At 38.9% G+C, this 23,973-nt stretch overlaps 2 protein-coding genes across 5 annotated transcripts in view; one reads left to right on the top strand and one right to left on the bottom strand.

Moving 5' to 3' along the window:
* Cep290 (centrosomal protein 290) overlaps nt 1–5,940 on the bottom strand; it is an 80,891-nt gene extending 74,951 nt beyond the window's left edge. The window contains exons 1-6 of one of the 2 annotated variants that reach the window (XM_052753223.1): nt 5,708–5,940; nt 5,020–5,149; nt 4,802–4,879; nt 3,840–3,909; nt 3,114–3,160; nt 459–602 (exon numbers count right to left, since the gene is read on the bottom strand). In XM_052753223.1, coding sequence (XP_052609183.1) covers nt 459–602; nt 3,114–3,160; nt 3,840–3,909; nt 4,802–4,879; nt 5,020–5,121 — 441 coding nt within the window. In that variant the 5' untranslated portion in view covers nt 5,122–5,149; nt 5,708–5,940. The remainder of the gene's footprint in view (nt 1–458; nt 603–3,113; nt 3,161–3,839; nt 3,910–4,801; nt 4,880–5,019; nt 5,150–5,707) is intronic. The other variant, XM_052753222.1, reaches the window with a different exon arrangement.
* Nucleotides 5,941–6,120: 180 nt separating this feature from the next.
* Tmtc3 (transmembrane O-mannosyltransferase targeting cadherins 3) overlaps nt 6,121–23,973 on the top strand; it is a 58,055-nt gene continuing 40,202 nt past the window's right edge. The window contains exons 1-5 of one of the 3 annotated variants that reach the window (XM_052753220.1): nt 6,121–6,316; nt 12,205–12,340; nt 13,837–14,052; nt 15,732–15,950; nt 17,493–17,592. In XM_052753220.1, the coding sequence (XP_052609180.1) occupies nt 13,849–14,052; nt 15,732–15,950; nt 17,493–17,592 (523 nt within the window). In that variant the 5' untranslated portion in view covers nt 6,121–6,316; nt 12,205–12,340; nt 13,837–13,848. The other 2 variants (XM_052753221.1, XM_052753219.1) reach the window with 2 other exon arrangements.

The following is a 23,973-nucleotide window of genomic DNA, read 5'->3' as shown; positions in this document are numbered from 1 at the left end:
AGGTTAAAAAAGGAATTTATACCCTAGCAGCTGAAGAAGTATAGGGCCATGTATTCATGGTTTCTAATTTTATTACATCAAAATTCACTAATTCATATAAAACTCAGCAAAATAAATTGACAGTAAGAAAAATTACTTATTTATGAACATGAAATATACTTCTTCATACCAATGTTCAAGACCAAGTTAATTTTAGGTTATTCTAATGTCCTCAGAAAAACATGCCACAAAATTAAAGAATTACTTTCCAAGTTATATCATTAAAAGTAGGTAATTCCATTATATTTTTAAAATGTGGTGTCACAATGAACACTCCTACAATAATAAGCTAGGTGCACATTATTCCTCAACTATAACACATAACCAAGAACTGATATGAAAGGCAATTATAAAAAGTAAGTTTCGCTATGGAGGATTACCGTAAACAATTAAGATTCATTGAGATAAATGTGTCTTACTTGTTCATTAACTTTCTTTTCTTTATCCAATTCTTTTTCCATATCCTCCAATTCTCTATCTTTTTGCTCCAATTGCTTTTCCAGTTGGCGAATTTCATCACGTAAAAACCGAGTATCACGTCCCCCAGCAGACTGCTGAGCCATCTGGAAGTCAAAAGCCAAGGGTTAACTCTTCCACATATAAGCAATTCCTTTTTACTTGAAGGTTCAAATGAATCAACAAACGAGAACTCAACTTTAAATTTTCATTATGCTTCAACATCAGATATTTAAAATCATAGACATGTAAACATCATTTTAAAAAGTTGGGTGGGTAGGGAGGAGGTAATGTTCAGGAAGGCCCTTGGGAAGGGAAAGAATATGATCAAAATATATTTAAATTTAAAATCATTGTATACAATAAAAATATAATTTAAAAAAAAACCTGAACTTATTTAGGCTTTAAATTATAAGTCAAGGAGCTGGAGAGATGGCTCAGCAGTTAAGAACACTGACTGCTCTTCCAGAGATGCTGAGTTCGATTCCCAGCAACTGCATGGTGGTTCACAACCATCTATAATGGGATTTGATGCCCTCTGCTGGCTTAAAGGCATACATGCAGATAGATCACTTACATAGATAAAGTAAATACATAAAAATCTTTCTCAAAAAATTATAAGTCAAAAATTCATGAGCTCTCCTGAACTACCAAAAAAACCGTGAAAAATTGGTTGCAGGCTCTGTTACAGTCACGAAGGCCTAGGTACAGACTAAACTGCCAAGGCTTCAAGACTAAGGCTGTGAATTATGAAGACTGCTCCTGAGTCTTAGAAACCACCTTGGTGCTCTTGATTTGCCCTTTCCCTGACACCACAAACTACCTAGAGCAGACAGCACTGTGTATAGCAGAAACACTCTCTGTCGTGTCCACCACTGTCTAGTTCAGAAGTCATGTGTACAGCTGAATTGTGTCAAGTGCAACTCAAGAATTGAATTTTGAGTTTGAACAAACACAAATGTAAAGAACTATGACTGGTTAGAACTACTCCATAAGAAAACCAAGACAGACTCACTTTCAGACCTTCCTGACATTTAAATTCATTTTACTTCATACTCCTGTCTATTGGACCGCGTCACTAAACCCTGACTCATTCGTCACCTAACTTTGAACACTGCCCACACGTTTCTGCTACTTTCCTCTTATTCAAATGCTTCTCAATCTTCTCTGCTCCAGGACGCTTTGCACTGTGTCCTCTAAAAGCATCTTCTGAAATACATATTTTACATCCTGAGCTTTTGGTTTTAACTACATCCTTCTTTATTTTCTCACAACACTGCAAGTACGCTCTTTTTGGATACTGATTCTCTTGGAACTTTCTCAACAGGGAGTTGTTCATTCTTTCAGGATCAAGAAAAGGTGTTAGTATTCTCCTAGGTTTCCTCCATCCTGCCACCTCCAAGCTACAAATCATGCCATTTTTCTACCATCCTCTCTATCTGCACTTGATTTGATTCTACAAGATATCTAGTTATACCACTCTAATATACTTACAATATAAGCAAGCCACCAATTTCCTACCCATGCTTAAAAGTCCTTGGGAGCCAGGCTCAGTCTTCCATCAGAAATCAGCCCGAGCAATTTCCACAATCCCATAACTTTCACAGGAGTTATTTTTTTAATAACTTTAAATAACTAATTAAAAATAACTTGCTTCCTGATTCACTATGTTCTGCCAGTCATATGCCCATAACAGATCCTGTCCAAAGGAACATTTTCCTCAGCTGTTTTCTGTACTTTGCCTTTTACAAACTCAAGGGACCCCATAGATCCTTAACTTTCTCTTTCCCTGTCTCCAACCTTCCCCTGGCCCAACTCCAATTTGGACATCCTACCTATGTAGCTAAGATGTCATCCTCAAAACTTCAACCACTTTCCTACCAAGACCTTCAACTGCCACACACACACTCTTCAATTCTTTATCAGCTGTCTGGCTAAGTAATAGTACAGAACCAATTCACCTTCATCCATCATTTACTATAAAAATATTTACTAAAAGTGCTGGACATTTTTCCAGGAGCTTCATATACAGCAGGAGGTATGAACTAACTCATCCAAGTACAGAGTTAGGTCAGAACAATGAGGACTAGCACTCCAATCTGACTATATTAGATGCCTCGTCCTCAGTCCTTTCCCCACGGTATTTCAGAGTTTATCTGACATTCCTCAATTTTGACCTCACTGTCTTCCATCCTTCAACCTTACAGATGACCTCATTTCCAATCTCTCAACCTCTAAGCGCCACACTCACAGGTAAGACAAGTTCTGCACATATCTCCTTTTCCCTCTCTCCTCCTTTCCAAGACTGATCCATTTGTGTCTCATCCCTTCTTACCTTTTCAGAACCTCAACGGATTTAGTTCTCACACTCCTTCATTTCAATTACTCCCAAGCTTTCTAGATAGTTTTCTAGACTGACAGCTCCATTCGGATAGTAACTGTTTATTTTATTTGATGCTTAATTCTTAGAAGTCAAATCACAAAAACGCACACTGTACAATCAGCAAACTTTGAGCACAAAGTTTCCCTTGTATTTTTCAATCCAGTAATAGAAAATTTTCAAAATAACATAATACAATTAATAATAATTACACTCAAGGAAATACAAAGGGACATACCTCCAATTCATTTTCCAGTTTCATTACTTTCGTCTTTAGTTGATTTTCTATTAAAAAAAATACAAATGTTTCAATTGGTTAAATTGCCTGTAATCAGATTTTAAGTGAATGTCAATAAAATAGTGTAAAATATATACCAAATATATATATACCACTATACCAAATCCATAGAACAGGCATTCTAGAAATGTCTTGACCTGAGTGAGTGAAGTCTTGAGTCAATGGGCAAAGCCTCAGAACTATGGCAGATAGCAGAGTGGATGTTGATAGCCTGTGCAGAAACTGTCCACCACAGCTTTCTTCCCCCTGATGCTTATGGCTCAACTACAGAGACTACTCCTATGAGATTAGCTCAATCTGCCTCCTTGTTCCACTGTATACCAGAAACCCTGCCTCCGAGCTTATATGTAGGCAATCACGTGACTTCATGTTCCTCTGTACACAACCTGCCCGTCTTCAAGGGAACATAATAAAGACACTGAGCTTCTGGGGTGCTGCAGGTTCTCTGATGGAGAACCTAGTCCACCCGAACCCAGCTTTTCTCTGTGTCTTTGGGTTGTCTTTTCTTCATACTCTAGCCACCACTCAGGTCAGTCCCTGAAACGGTGGAAGGACGCAGCATCTTTCAGTAAGAACTGAATATGTATCCTGGAGAACATGATAAATGAATTTTGTATTGACTAGTAAGCAATGGAATGACAACCGTTTTTTTCCCAAGACGTTTACCGAATTTTGCTTGTTCTTCTCCAGCCTTTTCAACTTCTTCCAAAGCCAGCTCTACTTCCTGGGCTTTCATCTAAACATGAAAATGGAAGGAAAACCTGTATCATTAACACTGTAATACAAACAGTGAACACGCAAATTTCCTTTCATTTGCTATCTCAGTCTTCAGGGTGCACAGCGGCTAACACACAGTCGTAACTATTTGCTGAATAAATACTTAACCTATAAATTCTAGAACAGCAAGGTTGTGAATCATCTCTGATTTTTCCTTTAAGTTTCATATCCACTATTTTAAACATTTTTCATTACCTTTTTTCTATTCCAGAAAATGTTATTATTCTGGTACATAATTTATTAACTCCTTATTACAATTGGAGCTCCTCAACTCCAATCCCCTTCAAGCTGCACTATACAGCACTTTTAATTTTGCCTTCTTAAGCACATTTCTGTATCTATCAATTATGATTCAAAAACCTTTATTCAATCCTAAGCTGCTAATAACAAAAAAATACAGCCTCAAACCCCTGGACAGTATATCCCAAATTACCAACCCAGCATCTGTTTGTCTACAGCATGCAACAGATTTTCTACATTCTACCCGAATGTAACGAGTAAGAACATATCCTTTCTTAGTATTTACTTATGAAGAATCTAGAATCATCTTACCATTTCACCATTAGCTTCTAGAGGAGACATTTTGCATTTTTACTTGAACCTCTGTTTATATTTATGTTATTTTTTAAAGTACTCTTTTCCCCCTATATACTCTTTAAGGGTTTTTAGAACAGGAACTAGATTTGCTATGCATATATGCATCCAACCCACAGTCTTTAAACCTACACTTAAAGAACTCATTTTTGAGGGGTGACACAGGCCTTCCAAATACTTCCATAAAGATTAGTTTACACAGGAATAGAGTTTTGCATTCCCTCCACAGTTAGTCCACATAGCTCCTGCGTACAAACCTTCATTAGTGATTGAGTAATTCTGAATAGATGGATCACGTTGTCTTGATCTTCATCTTTTAGTTCATTCACTTCCACCTACGGAACCAAAAAATGGACCATTTCATACCCTGCACATAAGCACAAGCCCTCTTCTAGCCGTAGCACTCAGTGATTTCAAGAAGCAATTTCAATTCATCACACTGTAAGCATCTGTGTACAAATTATTTAATAAGCACCTTGGATAAGGAAACCAATAAATTATCTGCCAACTCTTCTTGGCGTGGTAGGTCGTCTGGATCAACTTTGATTAATTCTTTCCAGTTTATGTTGGGTGGCATCTTGAATTCTTTCCCTGTCCTTCAGCTCCTGCAACAAAACAGGTGGATTTCAGCATCTTCAAGGAAAAAATGGCATTGCAGTGTTTACATGATCATTCTAACTCTCTGGGTGTTGACAAAGAGCTTTGGCTCCTGAATCTGAAAAACAGAGGCACAGGCAAAGAGCCTCGAGAATTAGTCCACCTGGCACAGACTACCCGATAATGTACACGCCAGATTATTACTACTTTGCTAAGACGAAGTCCTAAAGACCCCCGGAGTCCCCTCTTCCAAGTCCCCTACCATCAATGAAGATATTAACTCCCAGGAAGTTTGGAAGTTTGAAAACGTCCTCCGTTTCTGAGAAGGGACGAGAGGATTATTATTATTATTATTATTATTATTATTATTATTATTATTATTATTAGGTGTACAAATAAATACTGAACTGGTTGAAGTGTGGGAGGAACCAAACCGAATCAAGAAGGCTGAGGCACTGTGTGGACAGGAGGACAGAAGGACGGGGTAGGTAGACTGCATACTGTCTCTCGGGATTAGGAACCTGTGAAAGACACTAAGCTGCTCCCGCTCGCAGGCATCCACCCACCTAAACCAAGCCTTGCAACCTGCGGCAGTCGCTCATCTATAGAGAACGCCACTGCGGGTTCGGCCGCCGCCCCGGCCTCTCTTCCAGGAGCTGTCCGCGCGCACTCCGGCTCCCGCCAACTCTTCCTCCTGAACCAGCCCAAGCGGCGGCCGCTGCTAGGCGACCCCACTCCCCGCCCAGCCAAGGCCGGAACTAGGCCACCGGATACCAGGGGCGACTACATTTCACGACGGTGGGAAAAGCTTTACGGCTCTCCATCCCCGACACGGCCCGAGTCTGGATGCGGGGAGGGGCGGGGGGGGGGGGGAGTCATGGGATGAGGACTCTACTTCCCAGAGTGCCGTTCGGCCTTGCGGCTGTGCATGCTGGGACTGGAAGTCTCGGAGGCAGAGAACAGCGAGTTCTCCCGGCGTGCAGTGCGGGCAGCTGCGGCCGCCCCGGGGAAGCTGGGGAAGGATCGGGAGGCGGGAGGCGCCGCGGCGGCTCAAGTGCGGCCACCCCGGGGTTACCCGGGCGTGGCGGACTATGACAGTGTTTTCCGCCGTGTCCCTCTCCGGTCCACTGTCCCAGAGGCTTCCCTGAACCATCTCCTGGCGGACCCGCCCTCAGGTGAGGTCGGGGTCAGCGGCCGGGAGGAAATCCAGGGAGCACTTGAGCTTTCGGGAAGCTCTAGCTTGGGGCCGAAGGGCCGGCGGGGTCTTGCAGAGGTGGGGAAGACTCCTCCCGCTGCTCAGGTGTGTGCTCGGGGCTCCCGGTGAGTGCCTTCGGTGAGTAGGAAGTCCAAACAGAAAAGTTTCCTGCTGCCCTGGGATCTAACCTGCTTGGGGAAAGTGGAGCTGGGGACCCCCACCCCCACCCCCGAGTTCCCGATCTGGGGTGAGTGGAGCATCGGGAGGGGGCCGGCCCTCGGCTCGCCCGCCCCACCCCTGCAGCGGCTGGAGGATCGTAGTGCTTATTAGGTTGTGAAGTGTGGAGTGGAGGCCGATGGAAGGAAGGGAGCCCTGCGGGAGAGAGAGAGGGGGCCATGCCAAGTTCAGGCATTCTGCTGTCGTTTGCTGGGTACCAATGGGGGGGGGATCTTAGGTGAAAGCGCCTTCTTGGGTGTTTACCTTCTCACTCAGGCAACTTTTGTCCATTCCGTAGCGATTGTACACCAGCAGGTAACTTAGGAAGCTTGTAGGCTTCTGTTTGAAACAGTGTGTCTCATTCACACACACACACACACACACACACACACACACACACACACACACACACACAGAGAGAGAGAGAGAGAGAGAGAGAGAGAGAGAGAGAGAGAGAAAATTAAAAGAAAAAACTGTAGACAGTTAAAATTTACTTTTGAGAAAATTTCTGTACAAACCGTGTGGTTGAGAAAAACAAGAAATAGCTCAGAATGATGGTATTTGAAACAAATATTAAAGATCAGATTGGTAGGACTGATAACCATGTTTGGTTTTTTCCAAATACTGTTTGATTTCTGCATTATTCTTGATAGAGGTATAGCAATATGAGTGCTTCTGCATCTAAGAGATGGGAGCTTGGGGAGATTAAACGCAGTTTTCTCATTTAATGTGGGGGACACATCACTCAGCCATTCTAGAAACTAGTATTTATGAAATAGGTGAAATAGTTGCACTTCAGTCCTACTGTTTTAAACTTTAACATTAAATTTTAATTGTATTTTGCACATTTTGCTTTTATAGCTCTGTTTACTGAAGAATATGAATTATTTTTCATGTTCATTTTGTCAAAAATCTTGAGATAAAACAGTATTTATTGAGCACACCTACTACTGTGTTCACTGATTATTAATATTAAGAATTTGTTTTTAATCAAAAAACCTTGATATTTTCTCTTGATTTTTAATGCATACTTTATTTTCTATTACTCATTTACTAGTTTTGTGTTGTTTTTATTGTTTTTGTACCCCTATTTCCCTCTCTTTCTTGTTCATATTTGTATTATCTTCAAGGGTGCGTAGTCTATTGATAAATTTTATTCTCTTAAGAAGTGAGAATAAGCTTAGAGAAGTAGTTAATTAATAACTGACTAAGCTAAGACTTTAGATCTCAGTTACAATCATAACTAAAGTTTAAGCTTTCTTAAATTCCATCCTCTAATTTGTCTTAACAGTATTTTGAGCTAATACACTGTGCTTGACCTAAGAGTACAGCAGAAAACAAATTATTTTGTGATCCAGGTCTTTTTCTATTTACCTAACTGTGAGTCAGGACATTTAACTGAAGTTCTGATTCTGCAGCTTGATATATAATGGCTAAGATAGTTTTTCATCAGAATTGCTTTATTTTTCAAATTTTCCCAAGAGCTAGTTGTATGCAAGAGTTTTATAAATAGCCTTGTTGCAAGAGCGCTTGTCTGGACCTGTGTTCTGTCTAACCTGGGCTTGTATGAACAGTTTTATCTAACCAAAATCACTTTGTGAGAAAGCCTTGCCTTCAGTAATTGTTACCTCTGTTCTCCGTACCAATGGACTTAAATTCATTACCTGTCTTTTGCTCACTTACTGCTCTAGTTTCTAAAGTAATGCATGAAATTTATTAGCTAATGCCTATTATGGTAAAGGTGTTTTTCAAGATACTTTTCCAGAAGGAACTTGATGTTCAGGTAGAGGAATGCATGTATAACAAGCAGACACTTGTCTCTCTTTAGCATACGGCAACTAGAAGGCCAAGTATGATTCAGGGTAAACACAGACTTTGCATACAAAAGTTCTGTAGACTTCAAGTTGGTAATAAACAGAGGAAGCTATAGAGAAGATCTAAATGATTTTGTTGATTTCCCAAGAAATAGAACTGAAAGGAATTAGCTTTGACCTATAGATTTGTCTTTCCCCCAAGTTATCATTAGATTAGTACCCCAAGAAGAACTTAATATAATTTTGTTGAAGGAACTGAATTTATATCTATAATATAGGTCACAAGTAACCTTTGATTACAGTTGGATTTTATGTGCATATATGCTGATATCTCTTTTTTGTAATCAAACAAGTTGGGCATCCCATTTGCTTTATGCGGCATACCTATGTATATGTGCTAATACCCCCAGTGAACCTTGTCTAGTAAGGAGTACTGTGTAAGTACTTTTTCATCAACTCTGTCCTGCAGGAAACCTTGAACAAAGGCATACCTGCACTTAGGACCTATACTAGGACTAATTCTCCCTTTCATGGTACAGACCTTTGGGGAGCCTTTAAAGCCTCTTATCCCAGCCCTTTTCTAACTACCCTGCATTTATTCCCGATCTCACTTCACTTGATAACATTATTTGTTTGTTTGTTTGTTTGTTTGTTTGTTTGTTTTTAAGTAGCAGCAAAGGTAGACATCAGGGTACATGACTGTAATCCCAGACAGGGTGCTGAAGTTAAATAGACTGGGCTACGTAATGAGATCTTTTCATGCACGCATGCATGCACACGCACATGCGCACCCACACAAACAAAGCACATTATATGATAACAAAGCACTCTACTACCAAACTACATTCCCTGCCCTTATATGGGGTTTTGTTCTTCAGAGAACCCTCAAATACCCATGAGAGTGAATATAGTAGTCAAGTAAGCAGCTTTTTGTCTCCTTGTCTCTTTATTCTACCTTAAATTATTGAGAACAAAATGTGTGTGTGTGTGTGTGTGTGTGTGTGTGTGTGTGTGTGTGTGTAACAAGAATATGAAATACCTTATCTACATGAAGGCGTGCAGATCATATCCCATTTGCAGTGAGCCTGAGCCTGGGGAAGAGGACAGTTCTAAAAGTTAAAATCAAATTCAGAGTTTGGAAGATTACAGTAGAATTGAGCTTTATAATTAATGAATGGAACTTCTGTAGCTTAAAAGTACCATAATTTTTAAATCATGCCTACCTATATAGATGCCATGGATCTATCCAACTTTATTAAACTAATACTTTATACTCTGTATTCTTTAATCTTTAGAACCTAAAAATCTTACTTTGTTTATGATAAAAGGTCATGTAAAAAATAACAGCTCAGAAAGACTAAACTCTTTAATCAACAACATTTAAAACTTAGGGATAGTTTCCCTTGGAACTTTCCCTGCTCTAAGTTCTTTACACTTTGAATAAATCTGTTTGCACTCCATTAAAAGAAAAAGACATGAATTGGGGAAATGGATTTGTAGGGAGGAAGCAGGACAAAAAGGGATAGAAAGGAGATAGAGAGAGTGGAGGTCAGAGTAATTTTATATACATGAAATTGGGAGACAACAAAATTAATAAAAAGCACCCATAAAAAGAAAAACCGTAGTTAAATAGTTTTAATTAAAAACTGCATTTATAATTTAAATGTATTCATCTTTAATAAGTACTTAAATGAGATGCTTAATTTAAGCCAAACATTGGCAGTGTAATTACATGTCATTAAGTGATGTGAATGTATTCTTAAATGTGTGCCATTAAACCAGTGCCATTGTGTGATCATTCAAGAGTGTACTTACACAAACTCTGAAAACTAACTCACTAGGCAGTTTAATTCCAAAAGTGTGATCATTTGAGAGTGTACTTACACAAACTCTGAAAACTGACTCACTAGGCAGTTTAGTTCCAAAAGTGTGATCGTTCGAGAGTGTACTTACACAAACTCTGAAAACTGACTCACTAGGCAGTTTAGTTCCAAAAGTTCACCATTCAGCATGTGTTCTGTTGATCACAGTGCCATGTGTTGCATGACAACTTCACTGACTTTCATAAAGTTAGTAAATTAAACTCAACTAGCAACTCTCACAGTGTTGTAATTCATATATAAATTAGTTAATATTTTATATTGCATATTATTACAGATATTCTACATTATAGTTATGAAACCAGCATGTCAATTTCCAATATACCACATTACCTTCTATTAACATGTTTGTATTATTAAAACCTTTAATCAAGAACACATTTTCATTATAAGTAAATTGGTCTTAGCAGATCTGGGACCTACCGCTTTATAATGAGAGAGGTTTCCAACTTTATATAACACTTAAAAAAAAAATCTACCTCATAGTGGGTACCTGAATTGCTTTCCTGATTGGTGTGTGTGTGTGTGTGTGTGTGTGTCCATGTACAATTTAGTAACACAGTAGTTATTCATTGCACTTTAAGTGCGCTGGGTATTATATCTTCTTGGGATCATTATGTAGAAACCTTCTGACATGCTATGGTTGTCATTCTGCATATTTCCTTTGTCGCTGCTTTATACTATTTAGTAACTTTGATATGAAATGTCCCCAAAACTTCATGTGATGAATACTTGTGCAATATTCAGAGGAGCAGGTTTTCGGCAGTAATTGGATCCTGAGTTCTATAATATAAGCAATCTGTTCATATTTGAGTGTACTCTTGAGAAGTAGTAAAAGTTAGTGGGTGGAGCCTGACAGAGGATGTGGGTCTCCATGCATTTAAAGGATTTGACTTGCCCCTTTGTCCATCCTTTGTCTCCCTTTTCTCTGTTATGTCCTACCTTCAGCTTAGCAGCTTACTTCCCTGATGCCTTCTTGCCTTTCTGTTCTCCCATGCCACCAGGCCAGAGCAGTGACCCAGGGATCCATTCATTGAGCCTCTGAAACCATGAGCTAAAATGAATCCTTCTTCCTTTTGAGATATTTGACTGCCACGGCCTGGCTCTGTCCCCACTTTTCCTGTCTATTGTTTACTAGTATATACTAGTTAGTTAGTATTGTCCCAGTTGGCTAAGAGAGAGAAAAACATCCTAAAACTTAGTAACTTCAAAACTTCTCTATTCTGCTTTTCCATGTGTGTAATTTGGGTTTCTGAATAAAAATTTTTACTTTGGAAATCTTTTTCTCATAGAAATTTGAAGCACTGCTTCTTTCTATGTTTTGTGGGGGTGTTTATTCTGAATTGTACCATTGATGGCAAAAAAAAAAATTATTTTTGATTCCTGGTTTGGGGTTTAAACCCCCCCCCCCCATGCTTTTTGTGAGCCTTTAGAATCCTACAATTTTCCAGTGGTGAAAAATTGCAGAGAACTATGTGCCCTATTAGAGAAGAGAGCTGGAGGTCTCAGGATAAATAATGTAGACAAACTTATTTAACCCTTATTTACAGTAAGATTCTTTTCTTGTCACTATGTAGCCTATATGAGAGACCCTATGTTTTAAGATTCTAGAAATCTCCGGTCTTTGCCTAGGATGGGAGAAAGGCCAAACTTTAACCAGTTCATCTGTTCCTAGTCCTAAAATCTTTAGAATCAGTTTTGTGATTGCTGTTGAAGTGCTAGGAACAAAATACACAAGCTTCTCTTTCAATTTAGAAATCATTTTTTAGCAATCCATTGATTAGCTTACTAATCCTTTTACTTTTCTAGCTTCCAGAATGTGCTATGGCCTCTGTTAGTAGTCTTTATCATTATATATGTATATGTATATCCTTCCTATAACAACAATACTTCATATTCTGGTTTCCAATTTGGCAAGAGCTGAAGAAAATGCTAGTTCAACCCATCTTTTGAATTAGAAACACCATCAGCTTTTGGGAGTGTGAGCTAACAGGACCCTGCAAATCCATACCCTTCAGAGATGAGAAGTCACTTCTGGAGTCAAGATGAAACCTTAAATAATTTTTCTTTTACCTGAAAACTACTTCCTAGAGGGTACGTCTATGTCCTTTCTGCTTTATTGGTGGAATTGTATGTTTTCTGTAGGTATAAGGCATTTTATGATTATAGAAGTACTTTCATGCTTTAACATTTTGTATCTTATATATAGTTTAAATATATCCTTTTACATCAGATTTTATATCTGTGCCCATGTTAGCCGTTTTATTGCTACCTGGAATTTTTATTTATTTTTTTCTCATTCCAGTTCTGATATGGTCAGAACTCCCGCAGATAATCTCAGATCTCAAACCTTCTGTCTCTGTGAATAGTGCAAATAGTCCTTATCGCTACTACAACAATGTGCTACAAATATGGTTCAGTGACATTTATTTTCTTACCAACTTGAAAATCAAAAGTACAAAATGATTCTAAGTAGATAAAAAACAAAGTATCAGTAGTTATTTTTAAAGCGCTAATAAAGAATCCAGATTTTTTTTTTTTTTCCTTTTCCAACATAGCAGGGGCTGCTGCCACTATTGGCTTATGGTCCCTAGGCAGAAATCTGTCCTTCAGGCATTCTTTCTCTCCTCAGGACTCAGCTGTTGTATTGGCCTACCTAGGTGATTCCTCGAGTAAGATCCTCATACTTTGAAACTCCCTTACTGTCTAAGTACCTTATGCACAGATTTGGTATTTTGATATTAACAGTTTTTAGGAACTAGTAATCTGCATTTTACAAGTGATAATGTCATACTCAGAGATCTAGTGGCACTACCCAGAACAGAAAATGGCCAGCTTGGTTTAGTTCTGTTTGAAATAATTTTTCACTTATTTACTATGTGGCTGATTTCCTTTTTCTGTATTTCCCAGTTATTCGAGGCCTTTCTATTCTGTACCATTCCCCGAACTCAGTATTTCCTAAAGCAGTGGTTCTGGCGTTGTGTTTTTAATTAAGTTAGTGATTGTCATCTTTAACACTTCAGTGCAGTGGGCAAAAGAAAAATTATTTACATCCAGGTCATAAACTCATAAATCCAAAGAGCCAAATTACATAAATAAGATAGTAAGAAATATTAGGATTAGGGAATTGCTAGCATAAACCCAGAATGTAAGGACTCATGAAATACTTTTACAAGGCTTTTGATAAAGCTCAACAAAGCTACAGAATCTGATTTAGATTAATTTTTAAATATTTTGAAATAAAAGCTCCATTACTCTTGGAAATCTCATGCTTCGTGTGTAGGTTTCCCACAAGATGCCCAGTGTGTCTGCTTCCCAGTGAGCCAGCCAGTGACAGTTGATGGGACTTCACTGTCCAGTTAGCTAGAGACAGAGGCCCGAAGGTTAAGTGATAGAAAAGGAAGGATTTTGCCTTAGAAATATGGAGTTAAGCAGTGAGTTCTTCTTTAAAAATAGATGGTATTTAAGCTGATCCTCTCTCTGGAAGCATTAATGTTCAATCTTTATTCTAAATATTATTTAACACTGAAGTTGTAATTATTTGGAGGGAAATGTTGTTTATTTCACTTTTATCTTGCATGTTTTTCCAGTTTTGCTTATCAATGCCTGAAGGAAAGATGGCTGATATTAACTTCAAAGAAGTGACTTTACTAGTCAGTGTGGTTGCTGCCTGCTACTGGAACAGTCTGTTCTGTGGGTTTGTTTTTGATGATGTTTCAGCAATACTGGATAATAAAGATCTCCATCCATCTACACCTCTAAAAACTATATTTCAGAATGATTTCTGGGGAACTCCTATGTCTGAGGTAAATAATTACTTTTTTATATAAAATAGAAGTTTTTAATAAAAATTTAACAAATTACAGGTGTAATTCACTTACCTCTAAAAAACATAGTTTAATACTCATCACTGCAATTAATATATTTAGATAGATATTTAATTGCTAACTAACCACTATACCAATGATATCCAACACAAGCCTCCATATCTTTGAGGATTCTGGAAGATTCACTGTAGGGAATACAAATAGAAAGAGCTTTGAGAAAATCAGTTTCCCTGAACCAAGCTTATAGGAACTCAGGAACTTTAGAATGACAGCTGTGGAGCCTGCATGGGACCGGACTAGGCCATCTGCATACGGGAGACAGTTGTGTGGCATGGTCAGTTTGAGGGGCCCCAGCAGTGGGATCAGGATCTAACCCTGGTGCGTGAGCTGCCTTTTTTGGAGTCTCACCTATGATGAGACACTTTGCTCAGCCTTGATTCAGGGTAGGGGTGGGGGGCTTAGTCCTGCCTCAGCTGAATGTACCAGGCTTTGCTGACTCCCCATGGGAGCTCTTATCCTTTTGGAGGAGGGGATGGGGGAGGGGTAGAGGCTGAGGGGGAGCAGGAGAAGGGATGAGAGGGGGATTTGCAGTTTATATGTAAAATGAATAAAATTTCTTATTAAAAAATCAAACTAAAATAAGAAAATCAGTTTCCATATTTTTTTCAAATGCTTGAAAATAATTTCCCCCCAAAAAACTAGTGCAGTTATGAATGTGTCTGTGTCGACAACTCCCTTGTCTTGAAAACAGGATTCGCGTCATTGGCAGTGTACCCTGACGCACTTTGCTAAAATGACTGTTTCTGTGTGGGAATAATACACATTTGTAGGGAGGGCAGCAGGTGTTGCTACAGGTCTTTTTCTTGCTACTTTTCTTGTCTTGTGAGTCAGGCAACAGAAATGACTGATAAATTTTGCCATTAAAACATGGTAAATTCAGCCGGGCGGTGGTGGTGCACGCCTTTTAATCCCAGCACTCGGGAGGCAGAGCCAGGCGGATCTCTGTGAGTTCGAGGCTAGCCTGGTCTACAGAGTGAGATCCAGGACAGGCACCAAAACTACATAGAGAAACCCTGTCTTGAAAAAAACAAAAAACAAAACAAAACAAAAAAATACCATGGTAAATTCAATATAAATATATTAGATTTTAAAAATAAGTACATATTGCCTATTTCTTTGCAATAAGAAAAAAGTTTATTTAAAAACATTTTTAAAGTCGATGTTAACTTATTTAGGATTATACCCTTTTCATTTTTGGATTGTATATCCTAATTTTAGGTCTGTCATTCATTAGCTATGTGAAATGAACTGCAGCTTTTAGATAGTAAAACATTTCCCTGATCTATAAAAACCAATGATACCTTGAGGATACATAAATGAATGCGTTTATCTACAGTGCCTGTCAAGTCACTTTTGAGTAAACTATTTCGAAACTTAATATGTAATATTCCCCACAGTCTATTTCCCAGTCATCATTTACGACTTGTACCCATTCCCCCAATCAAGAACCTGTTCATGCTTTGATCCTTCTAGTGAGAAGCATAATTTTTTTGTGTGTGTAACTCTTTGATCATTACCTTAATAATCAAACAATGACTGCTTGTTGTGGCCTGAAGTTCTGAGGTATTTTAATAATCAGTGGTTGTTTTTCCTTTTAGGAGAGAAGCCACAAGTCCTACAGGCCCTTAACAGTGCTGACATTTCGCTTAAATTACCTACTTAGCGAACTAAAGCCCATGTCTTATCATCTCCTAAACACGGTTTTCCATGCTGTTGTTAGTGTGATATTTCTTAAGGTCTGCAAACTTTTCCTGGACAAGAGGAGCAGTGTCATTGCGGCTCTGCTCTTTGCAGTACACCCAATCCATACAGAAGCGGTAAGTAGAACTGTAAATGATTTTTAAATCTTAGGCATTTAAATATTCCTGCTTTAGTACAGTCGTACTCTTCCCCATGCGCAAAGTCCATCTTACCGATTATATAAAAATTTTAAATTTAAGGTAGTTTTGGGAACAGTGTTCATTCAAGAATGTATGTATAGGTGAAGTGATCACCACATCACAAGTGTGTACTTGTTTGTATCATCAGCACCCATGTGAAAAGCCAAGTGTGGTAGCAGATACCTGTAATCCCACAGTGTGGAGGCAGAGTCAGGAGGATCTCTGGGGTTTGAGCCAGCTGATCTTGAATTCTGGGCTTATTGAGAGAACCTTTTTCCAGACAGCGACCTAGAGGGGCTGGCTGGAGAGATGGTCCAGTGGTTAAGAGCCCTTGCTGCTTTTGCAGAAGACCCAGGTTTGGTTCTTAGCGGCCACATGGCCACGTAAACCTTCATTAATTCCAGTTCCAGAAAATGTAGCACCCTCCTCTGGCCTCTCAAGCATTAGGCATGCACTGTGCACTTAACATGTGAACACTTGTACATATAAGATAAAATAAATCTTTGAAAAAGAAATAAAACTAGAGAGCAATGGAAGAAGACACCCAACATTGATAATATATATGTTATGTATGTGTTAATACATGTTATCAACAGATTATATATTATTGTATATTATATATATAAAATCTCTTAATGTTATTAGTGAAAAATACAAATGAACATACTTCTTAATATGATATCCAAAATAATTTGTCTTGGCTACATTGATACTAAAACTGCCTTCCAGGGAAGAAAAAAGACTACTCTATTTAGCTGCTTTCCTATAAGCTTTTCTTCCTAAGCAAAAATGTTTTTGGTTTTTGGTTTTTTGGTTTGGTTTGGTTTTGCAGAATGATTTTCTCTGTCTTACTGTTCTGAAACCATGTGGTATCCAGCTCAGTTTTTCCATTCACGTACAAAAGAGATAAATTGCTTTAAGTTGTACATTGGGTTTTATTCCTTTAGAAGGCAAGATTTGGGAATGTTGTGGTTTTTTAGTTAAAAGAGCTTTTGAAATTTCTTTAGTTTGCAGAATATCAAATTTATAGCTTCATATTTTAAAAAAACACTCATGTTAAGAAAATAATGCAAGGAGACTTAGATTTTTAAATAACTCATCTATATATTGTTTTGTAATTGCATAAAATGCTATAATTATGTGAAAGATGGTAAAGAATACACAAAAACTAAATATTTTGCCAAGTTAAAATAATGACCTACTTACAAGAATTTCTGATAGGTTTTTTATGAATGATACCTAAATTTACCACATGAGGGCGCTCACGTGTTAAAAAAAGAAATCTGCTCTTGAAAAATTGAGGTTTTAGGTTTTAAGCTCTTATTGTACATAGTAAATTCTCAGAACTGCATTAACATGGGCGCCCTTTCGTGTGTTCCAGGTGACGGGGGTTGTAGGGAGGTTTGGGGTTTTGAGCTGTTACTATACACAGTAGATTCTCAGAACTGCACTAACATGGTGTCCTGTCGTGTGTTCCAGGTGACGGGGGTTGTAGGGAGAGCTGAGCTCTTGTCGTCTGTCTTCTTTCTAGCTGCATTTCTGTCGTATACCAAATCAAAAGGACCGGATAATTCCATAGGTGAGTGTCTACCTACCTTTTTTATTGTAGTTATGAAACTTGATCAAGTAAATTTATTTATTCATTCCAAGTGCTTCATAATTAAGACAACATTTGGGGTCTGCCTTTAGTGTTCTGCTTTAGCATTTGTAAAATTATAAGACATAACAGTGTCAATATTAAAAAAAATATATGTAGTTTATATTTTGTCATTACCCAGCAGATTCTGGTCTATGATCAAATAGCCCTAAAATAACAGTTTCAGAGTCATTCTGACTTTCATGTTTTTTTCTTATAAAAAAAATGCAAGTACCAATTCTTCAGTTGTATGTATATGTATGTGCACATGTATGTACATGTGTGTGTGTTGGAGTACGCACACACTTGTGTCTCTCAGAGGAGAACCACTGGTATTGCTCCTCACTTTCCACCCTGAGACTCGTTCACTGCTGTGTACTAGGCCACCAGCTTCTGGGAATTTTCTTGTCTCCATTTTGCTGTAGTAGCAAAGGTATCGCATGCATGCAGCTGTGCCTGCCTTTACATGGGTTCCCAGGATTTGAACTGTGGTCCTCTGGCTTGTACAGCAAGCACGTTAGCCTCTCAGCCATTGCCCCAACCCTTTAGTTGTCTTTGATAAATAATAGCTAATGGCTCGTGATGCTTTTTAGGCAAAGTTCCAAGCCTGCTAGAATTTAACTTTGTGTATCATCATAATAAAATATTTCTTTAGGATGTATCTTACTCTAGAATCTATTTTATACATTAGCTCACCTTTTTTTTTTCCCCCCCAAGGGTATGGGCATAGCGGACAGAAAAAAAGCTTCCTAGACAATCTTAACATGTATTTAGTTAAGTTAAATTCTCAAGCTTTTCCCTGCTTTCCTTTGGTGGTAGCATCTCAATGTAGAATACCAAGGTACTATGAATATGAATATTTCATATCTCTAAGTGGACTTCATGGGACCTGGAGATCTAGCTTCATTGGCAAGAGTTCTTGCTGAGCATTGACAAGTCCCTGGGTTCAGTCCGCTGCATTCCATAAAACTGAACATAGTGGCATAGACCTACAGCCCCGGCACTGGGGAGGTGGAGGCAAGATCAGAAGGATGATGGATCATGTGTTCGCATCCATTCTGTTTTTAGTCTGTGTCTTTTTATTGAGGAATTGAGTCCATTGATAGTGAAAGATATCAATGACAAATGATAGTTTATTTCTGTTATTGTTTTTGTAGTTGATGGTAGTGAGAGAGAGAGTTTTCCTCCTTTGGGTCATGCTGGCATGAGATTATTTATTGCCTGTGTTTCCATGGGTGTAGTTAACCTCCTTGGGTTGGAGTTTTCCTTCTAGCACCTTCTGTAGGGCTGGATTTGTGGATAGATATTGTTTGAATTTGACTTTATCATAGAATATCTTGTTTTCTCCATCTATGGTGATTGAAAGTTTTGTTGGGTATTGTGGGAGCCCGTTCTCGGGTTCCTCGTGGCTTTACCCAGCAGGTCCGCATAGAGGATGATTAGGACCACGGGCCTGAGTGCAGGTGTCTGGGATGGTCTGCACTTGGCTGTGCTGGGGGAGGAGGTCTTTTACTCCACCCCTTGGCGTCTCTATAAAAACCCTGGGGCAGAGACAGTCGGACCCGTTGGAATAGGTTCCAGGCCCTCTCGAGGCTATCCTTTATTTTCTATCTGTTTATCTCCGCGATATTCTCCGCAATAAATCCTTCTATCTAATATTTCCTGCTGCTCGCACTCAAGAAAACTCTGGGGAACTGTGGGGGTGGTTGGGTAAACGCCCCACAGAATGGCGCCATGAACAGGGACTAAAGAAAAAAGAAAAAAAAGGGACTAAAGAAAAAAGGACTAAAAAAGGGGGGACTAAAGACAAATGAACAGGGACTAAAGACAAAGTAATAGGGACTAAAGATAAAGGAAAATAATAGTTTTATTACAGAGTTTTTGGCGAAAGTGCTGAGTCAGCCCTGCCAGTGAATAAGGCATGCCGGTGTTATGAAAAATATATATTTTTTATATATATTGAGAGGCAGGGGTTTTATCCTCGAGAGAAAAGGAAAGCAGACTGGAAGGATGTCCAATGCTGCAGCGAAATTCTCTTCTGTCAAAATTTTCTATCTTGTATCCCTTTCTCAATTTCTATCTGTGAAAAATAAGTATAAGGCATAGGGTAGTAATATAGTTTAGGAAAAACTTAGAAGTGTAAGATTGTGTAGGAAAAAATAAGGCAACTAGACAGAAAAACTCTTCAATTTTCTAACTTTGGGGGCTATGAATGCAAACTGGGGGAAAAAAATCTTTCTTTGGGCTTTACGGGTAGTAAAACTCTTCTTTGAGCTTATGGGGAAGAAAAAGTTTCCTATGGAAGCTTTTGACCTGGGGACAGCTGAAATGCTAAGTCCAAGTGGCAGGAGAAAGTGATTTCTCCCTGAGGCAAAAATGGGGGTGTAAAAAGCCAAAAAGTTTAAAGTTGGGAAGTTTTGGGAAAAGTTGGTCTTTCTCTCTTGGGGAAAAAAATCTTTCTCTTAAACTAAAAGCTTTTCTTGGAAAATTTGGGGGGAAAATCTCTCTAAAAAGCCTTAATCTTTCTCAAAAGCTCTCAAACTTAAAAACTAAAGCCTTTCAGAACTCACTCTCTCAGGACAAAAATTAGAATCACCTGAAGATATTAGTGTGGGGACCACCTGTGATTAGCTCTAAGGGAAAACAACAAACCTCTTAAGACAGCAAAACCTAAGTTCTCTTTCAAGCTTTAAAAATCCTCCCTGCAATGCAGGAGGCAGGGACAAGTTCCTAAAAACCTCTTCTAAGCTCTGTCTCTTCAAGCTGGTAAAAGACAGTGGGTCAGAGTACCCTGAGGGAAACACTTGGGAGAGTGTGGGTAAAGAGCTATGGAGAGCCCAAAAAGGCAGGAAACTTTACCTGAGAAAAGCAAAAAAGCCAAGCTTTTCAGTTACAACCAAGCTGAAGCATCAAGGGTTTTGTTTGAGTGAGCATTTCAGAATGCTAATCGTCCTAATGCAAAGATCCCCTGAAGCAGTGCAAACTGTTAGCGTTGTATCCTCAATTCTGACCAAAAACCCAGAGGCGACTGGCCAGTGTCTCTGAGTTGGAATGCATTTCGGGGAAACTAGGGTTCCTGCAGTTGCAAACTTCCTGGAGCACAGAGCTGAGGCAGGAAGGTGCAGGACCCAGGGGAAGATTGCTAATGAACAACCAAAGCTAAAGCCAGTGGAAACAGCACAGTTGTCTGCTTTCCTACAAGTCCCGGGTTGATAGGTCCACAGCTGCAAAAAGACATCTGAGAAAAACCTTTCCTTTCAGAGTAAGGACCTTTCTGAGAAAACAGTAAAGCTGAACTGTGTCTGAAGCAGTTGTGCTGCTGAGTCAGAACGCTGTCTGGGGAAAGAGCCCAGCCAAGGCAGAACAGAACTAACCAGGAGCAAAGCTTTCTTTTCTGTCAGAGAAAGCAGCTCTTTGAGAAAAGCTTTGTTTCAACTAACTCCGGGTGAGAGGGGGAGTGTAGCCCTGAGGGGTGATTGCCTCTGGCATAAGCTCTGTCCTTGAGCACCCAGACAAGCAAATGCAACCCACTGGGGGACTGGGCCAGGTGAAGGCCTGATGAAGCAAAACACCTGTCCTAATGGGAGTTTAGAAATGGCAAAAACCTCCCTTGTTAGATTTTTCAGTCTGTGTGCAAACCACACAGACCCCGAAAACAAACGGACAAAAAGCCCCTACCTTCAGTAGCGGGGAAAGCCGCCACTGTAGTGTCGGAAACTGTTTCTGAGGTAGAGGGGACAAACTGAGACCAAACTGGGAACTGTCTGGGAAAAAGACTCCGAAGAAACAGAAGGGACATAATCCTCCCCAGAAAATATGTGACCTGAAAAAGCTGCTAGAATTTGAGGCAGATTCGGGGGGAGGAAGAAAGCCCCTACCTCCAAAAGCAGCTAGCAGAGGAACAGAGCCGCAGACAGATACCTGAAGCTCTGCATCTGGGGAAGGAAGGAACAAGCAAAATGAGATAGATCAGTGGGAGAAAATCTCTCTGAAGGAGCTATGGAAAAGCTGTTGTACATGATCTTGTTTTTCACTGACTGGCTAAGACAAACACAAGCCCCAAGGAAAGTTGCTATCAGAAATGCCAGCCTCAATGCCGGCTAACGAGGCAAGTGCAGTTCTGATTTGGGGGCCAGTGTCAAATGAAGGAGAGACACCTGTTAAAGCCAGCTGAGAGACCAGAAACCTCCCAATGTCCCATAATTGAAAATGTAAAATGCTTGTTCAAACCTCCCGGGCAAGAATTTGTAAGCAAGTCTGGTAAAAGAGAACCAGTTGACTCTCAGACCCGAAAAGAACTATGGGAAATGACTGATATGGGAAATGATATAAGGAACTGATATTATTATGGACTGATATAAGGGAAATGCATTCTGGGAAAGGTAGTTTTTCTGCTAAAGATGGTGACATTGCCCTGAAACAATTTTGTCAGCTCAAAAATACATTCATGATAAACTTAAAATACAGCTTTTAAAAGAATAAGGAGGAAAATCATCTAAGAGTTTAAGTGTCAGTTCCATTGGAAAAATTGAAAGGATATGGAACTAGGTGCTTCACGGTTTGGGGCTCCATTGGTAAAATGCCTTATTTACCCTAATAGCTGTGCAAAGTTTTTACGGTAGTTGGATGACAAAAAGCTACCTTTAAGAGCAAACAAGCCACTTTAAAATCCTTAAGAAAGCAAGAGAGCAGTTTATACACTGAACGTTATCTAAGATACGAAGAAACTTATGTGAAATTGAAAATTATTTACGTCTTGAACAAACAGCCTGCAATGAGTGATTCCTTTGCAAATCTAATTAAGGGGATAAGAAACAGGCATTCAAAAAGAAATGACTGCTTTATAGATGGGAAACAACTTCAGAAAATCTAGCTGTCTTACAAAAGAGTTGCTTAACCTGAAAGTTCCCTATAAGAAATCAATGCTAAATATTACAGCTGCTAATAACATCAGGAGTTAAAGCTAATGAAGTGAAAATACTAAATACAGTTCGGAGCTGTGCCACTTGTGGCTTTACTAGCTCCTTTAGAAAAATACTTTATATCACCTAATAGCTGTGCAGTATTTGGCGAAGAACTTTACAGAAGCTAAATACAGTAATTTCACCCTCAGTGTGAAGTGAAGTTTTTCGGTAGAGCAAACCAAAAGTACTGCTGTAATAGAAACGTTTATCTGAATTGAAGCACTTCGGGGAACTATTATGAATTTGGGTGAAGGGACAGCCTCTAGTTAAAAACCGTTTACCGCTGACAGTGCATCTCTGCCAGTCCGGAACGGCTGAGAGAACTGGCAACTTTGGAGTGTGGCTTCGTCCCAAAGATGTTACAGTCCCCTAGCAACAACTATCACAATTCTATAACAACAACACTCACTAAATCCCAGTGCTTTATAACAAAGCTGACTATAAACTCAACTTTAGAAATGATGTACGTACTTCCTGTCTAGTTAAGAGAATCTAATAGAGATAGTAATAATAATTAAGAGTAAGAAATAGAAAAAGATGAAAATAAGATATGTGAGTTTGTAAAAATTCTCTTGTTAGATCTCTGTGTTAAGAAATCTTTAGGTGTTTGCTAAGTTAAATATATGCTAATGGTAGCCCTATATAAGTTTGTAAAATAGATCTATAGAGTTCCTTTAAGAATATAAGCTTGCAAGAAGTATCTAATGTAGTCTTAAGACATATAGTAATAAGCTTGTAAGAAGTAAAGATGCTAGTTGTAAATGTAAGTTTAAATAAGAATAAGATGGAGTGAATATAAGAAATATATAAGAAGTAATAAGAAATATATTTGCTAAAGTAGTTCTATAGTTTCCTTAAGGAGTATAAGTAGATGATATGTTATATGTGAGTTTGTAAAAACATGTAAATGTTGAATGTGAGTCTAAATGCTTTCCAAAAAATGTTATGTGTGAGTCTGTAAAAAAGTGTAAATGTTAAGTGAGTCTATGCTTAATGTATATGATGAAAAAACCTGAGATACAGAGTTAGTGTCCTAGCAGACTGCAAAGTAGGCAGTCTGAATGGTTTCAAAAGTTCCAGAAGCCGCTAAGAAGCTAAGAATGGCGGACGCCAGAACCAGCACAAGGCATCCACAGCTGAGATCCGTGGAAAATCAACGCAACACAGAAAAACCTGAGCTAACATCAAAAACGGTGCAGTTTAGAATACTACTGTACCTAAAAAGGTCTCTGGCTTGAGAATAAAAGTTCAGAGACACTTGTTTGAACAAAAATTGTTAACTGCAAAAAGTTTTGGTTGAAAAACGTCTCTTCATATTTGGAAGTGAAAGCCTGATACTAGAATTTATTTCTTGTTTGAA

The sequence above is a fragment of the Peromyscus californicus genome, unplaced genomic scaffold, assembly GCF_007827085.1.
Source record: "Peromyscus californicus insignis strain IS unplaced genomic scaffold, ASM782708v3 Scaffold_24__1_contigs__length_46423439, whole genome shotgun sequence".
Classification (NCBI taxonomy): Eukaryota; Metazoa; Chordata; class Mammalia; order Rodentia; family Cricetidae; genus Peromyscus; species Peromyscus californicus.
The sequence above is the reverse complement of the archived record's forward strand: the minus strand, read 5'-3'. Positions and strand labels throughout refer to the sequence as shown.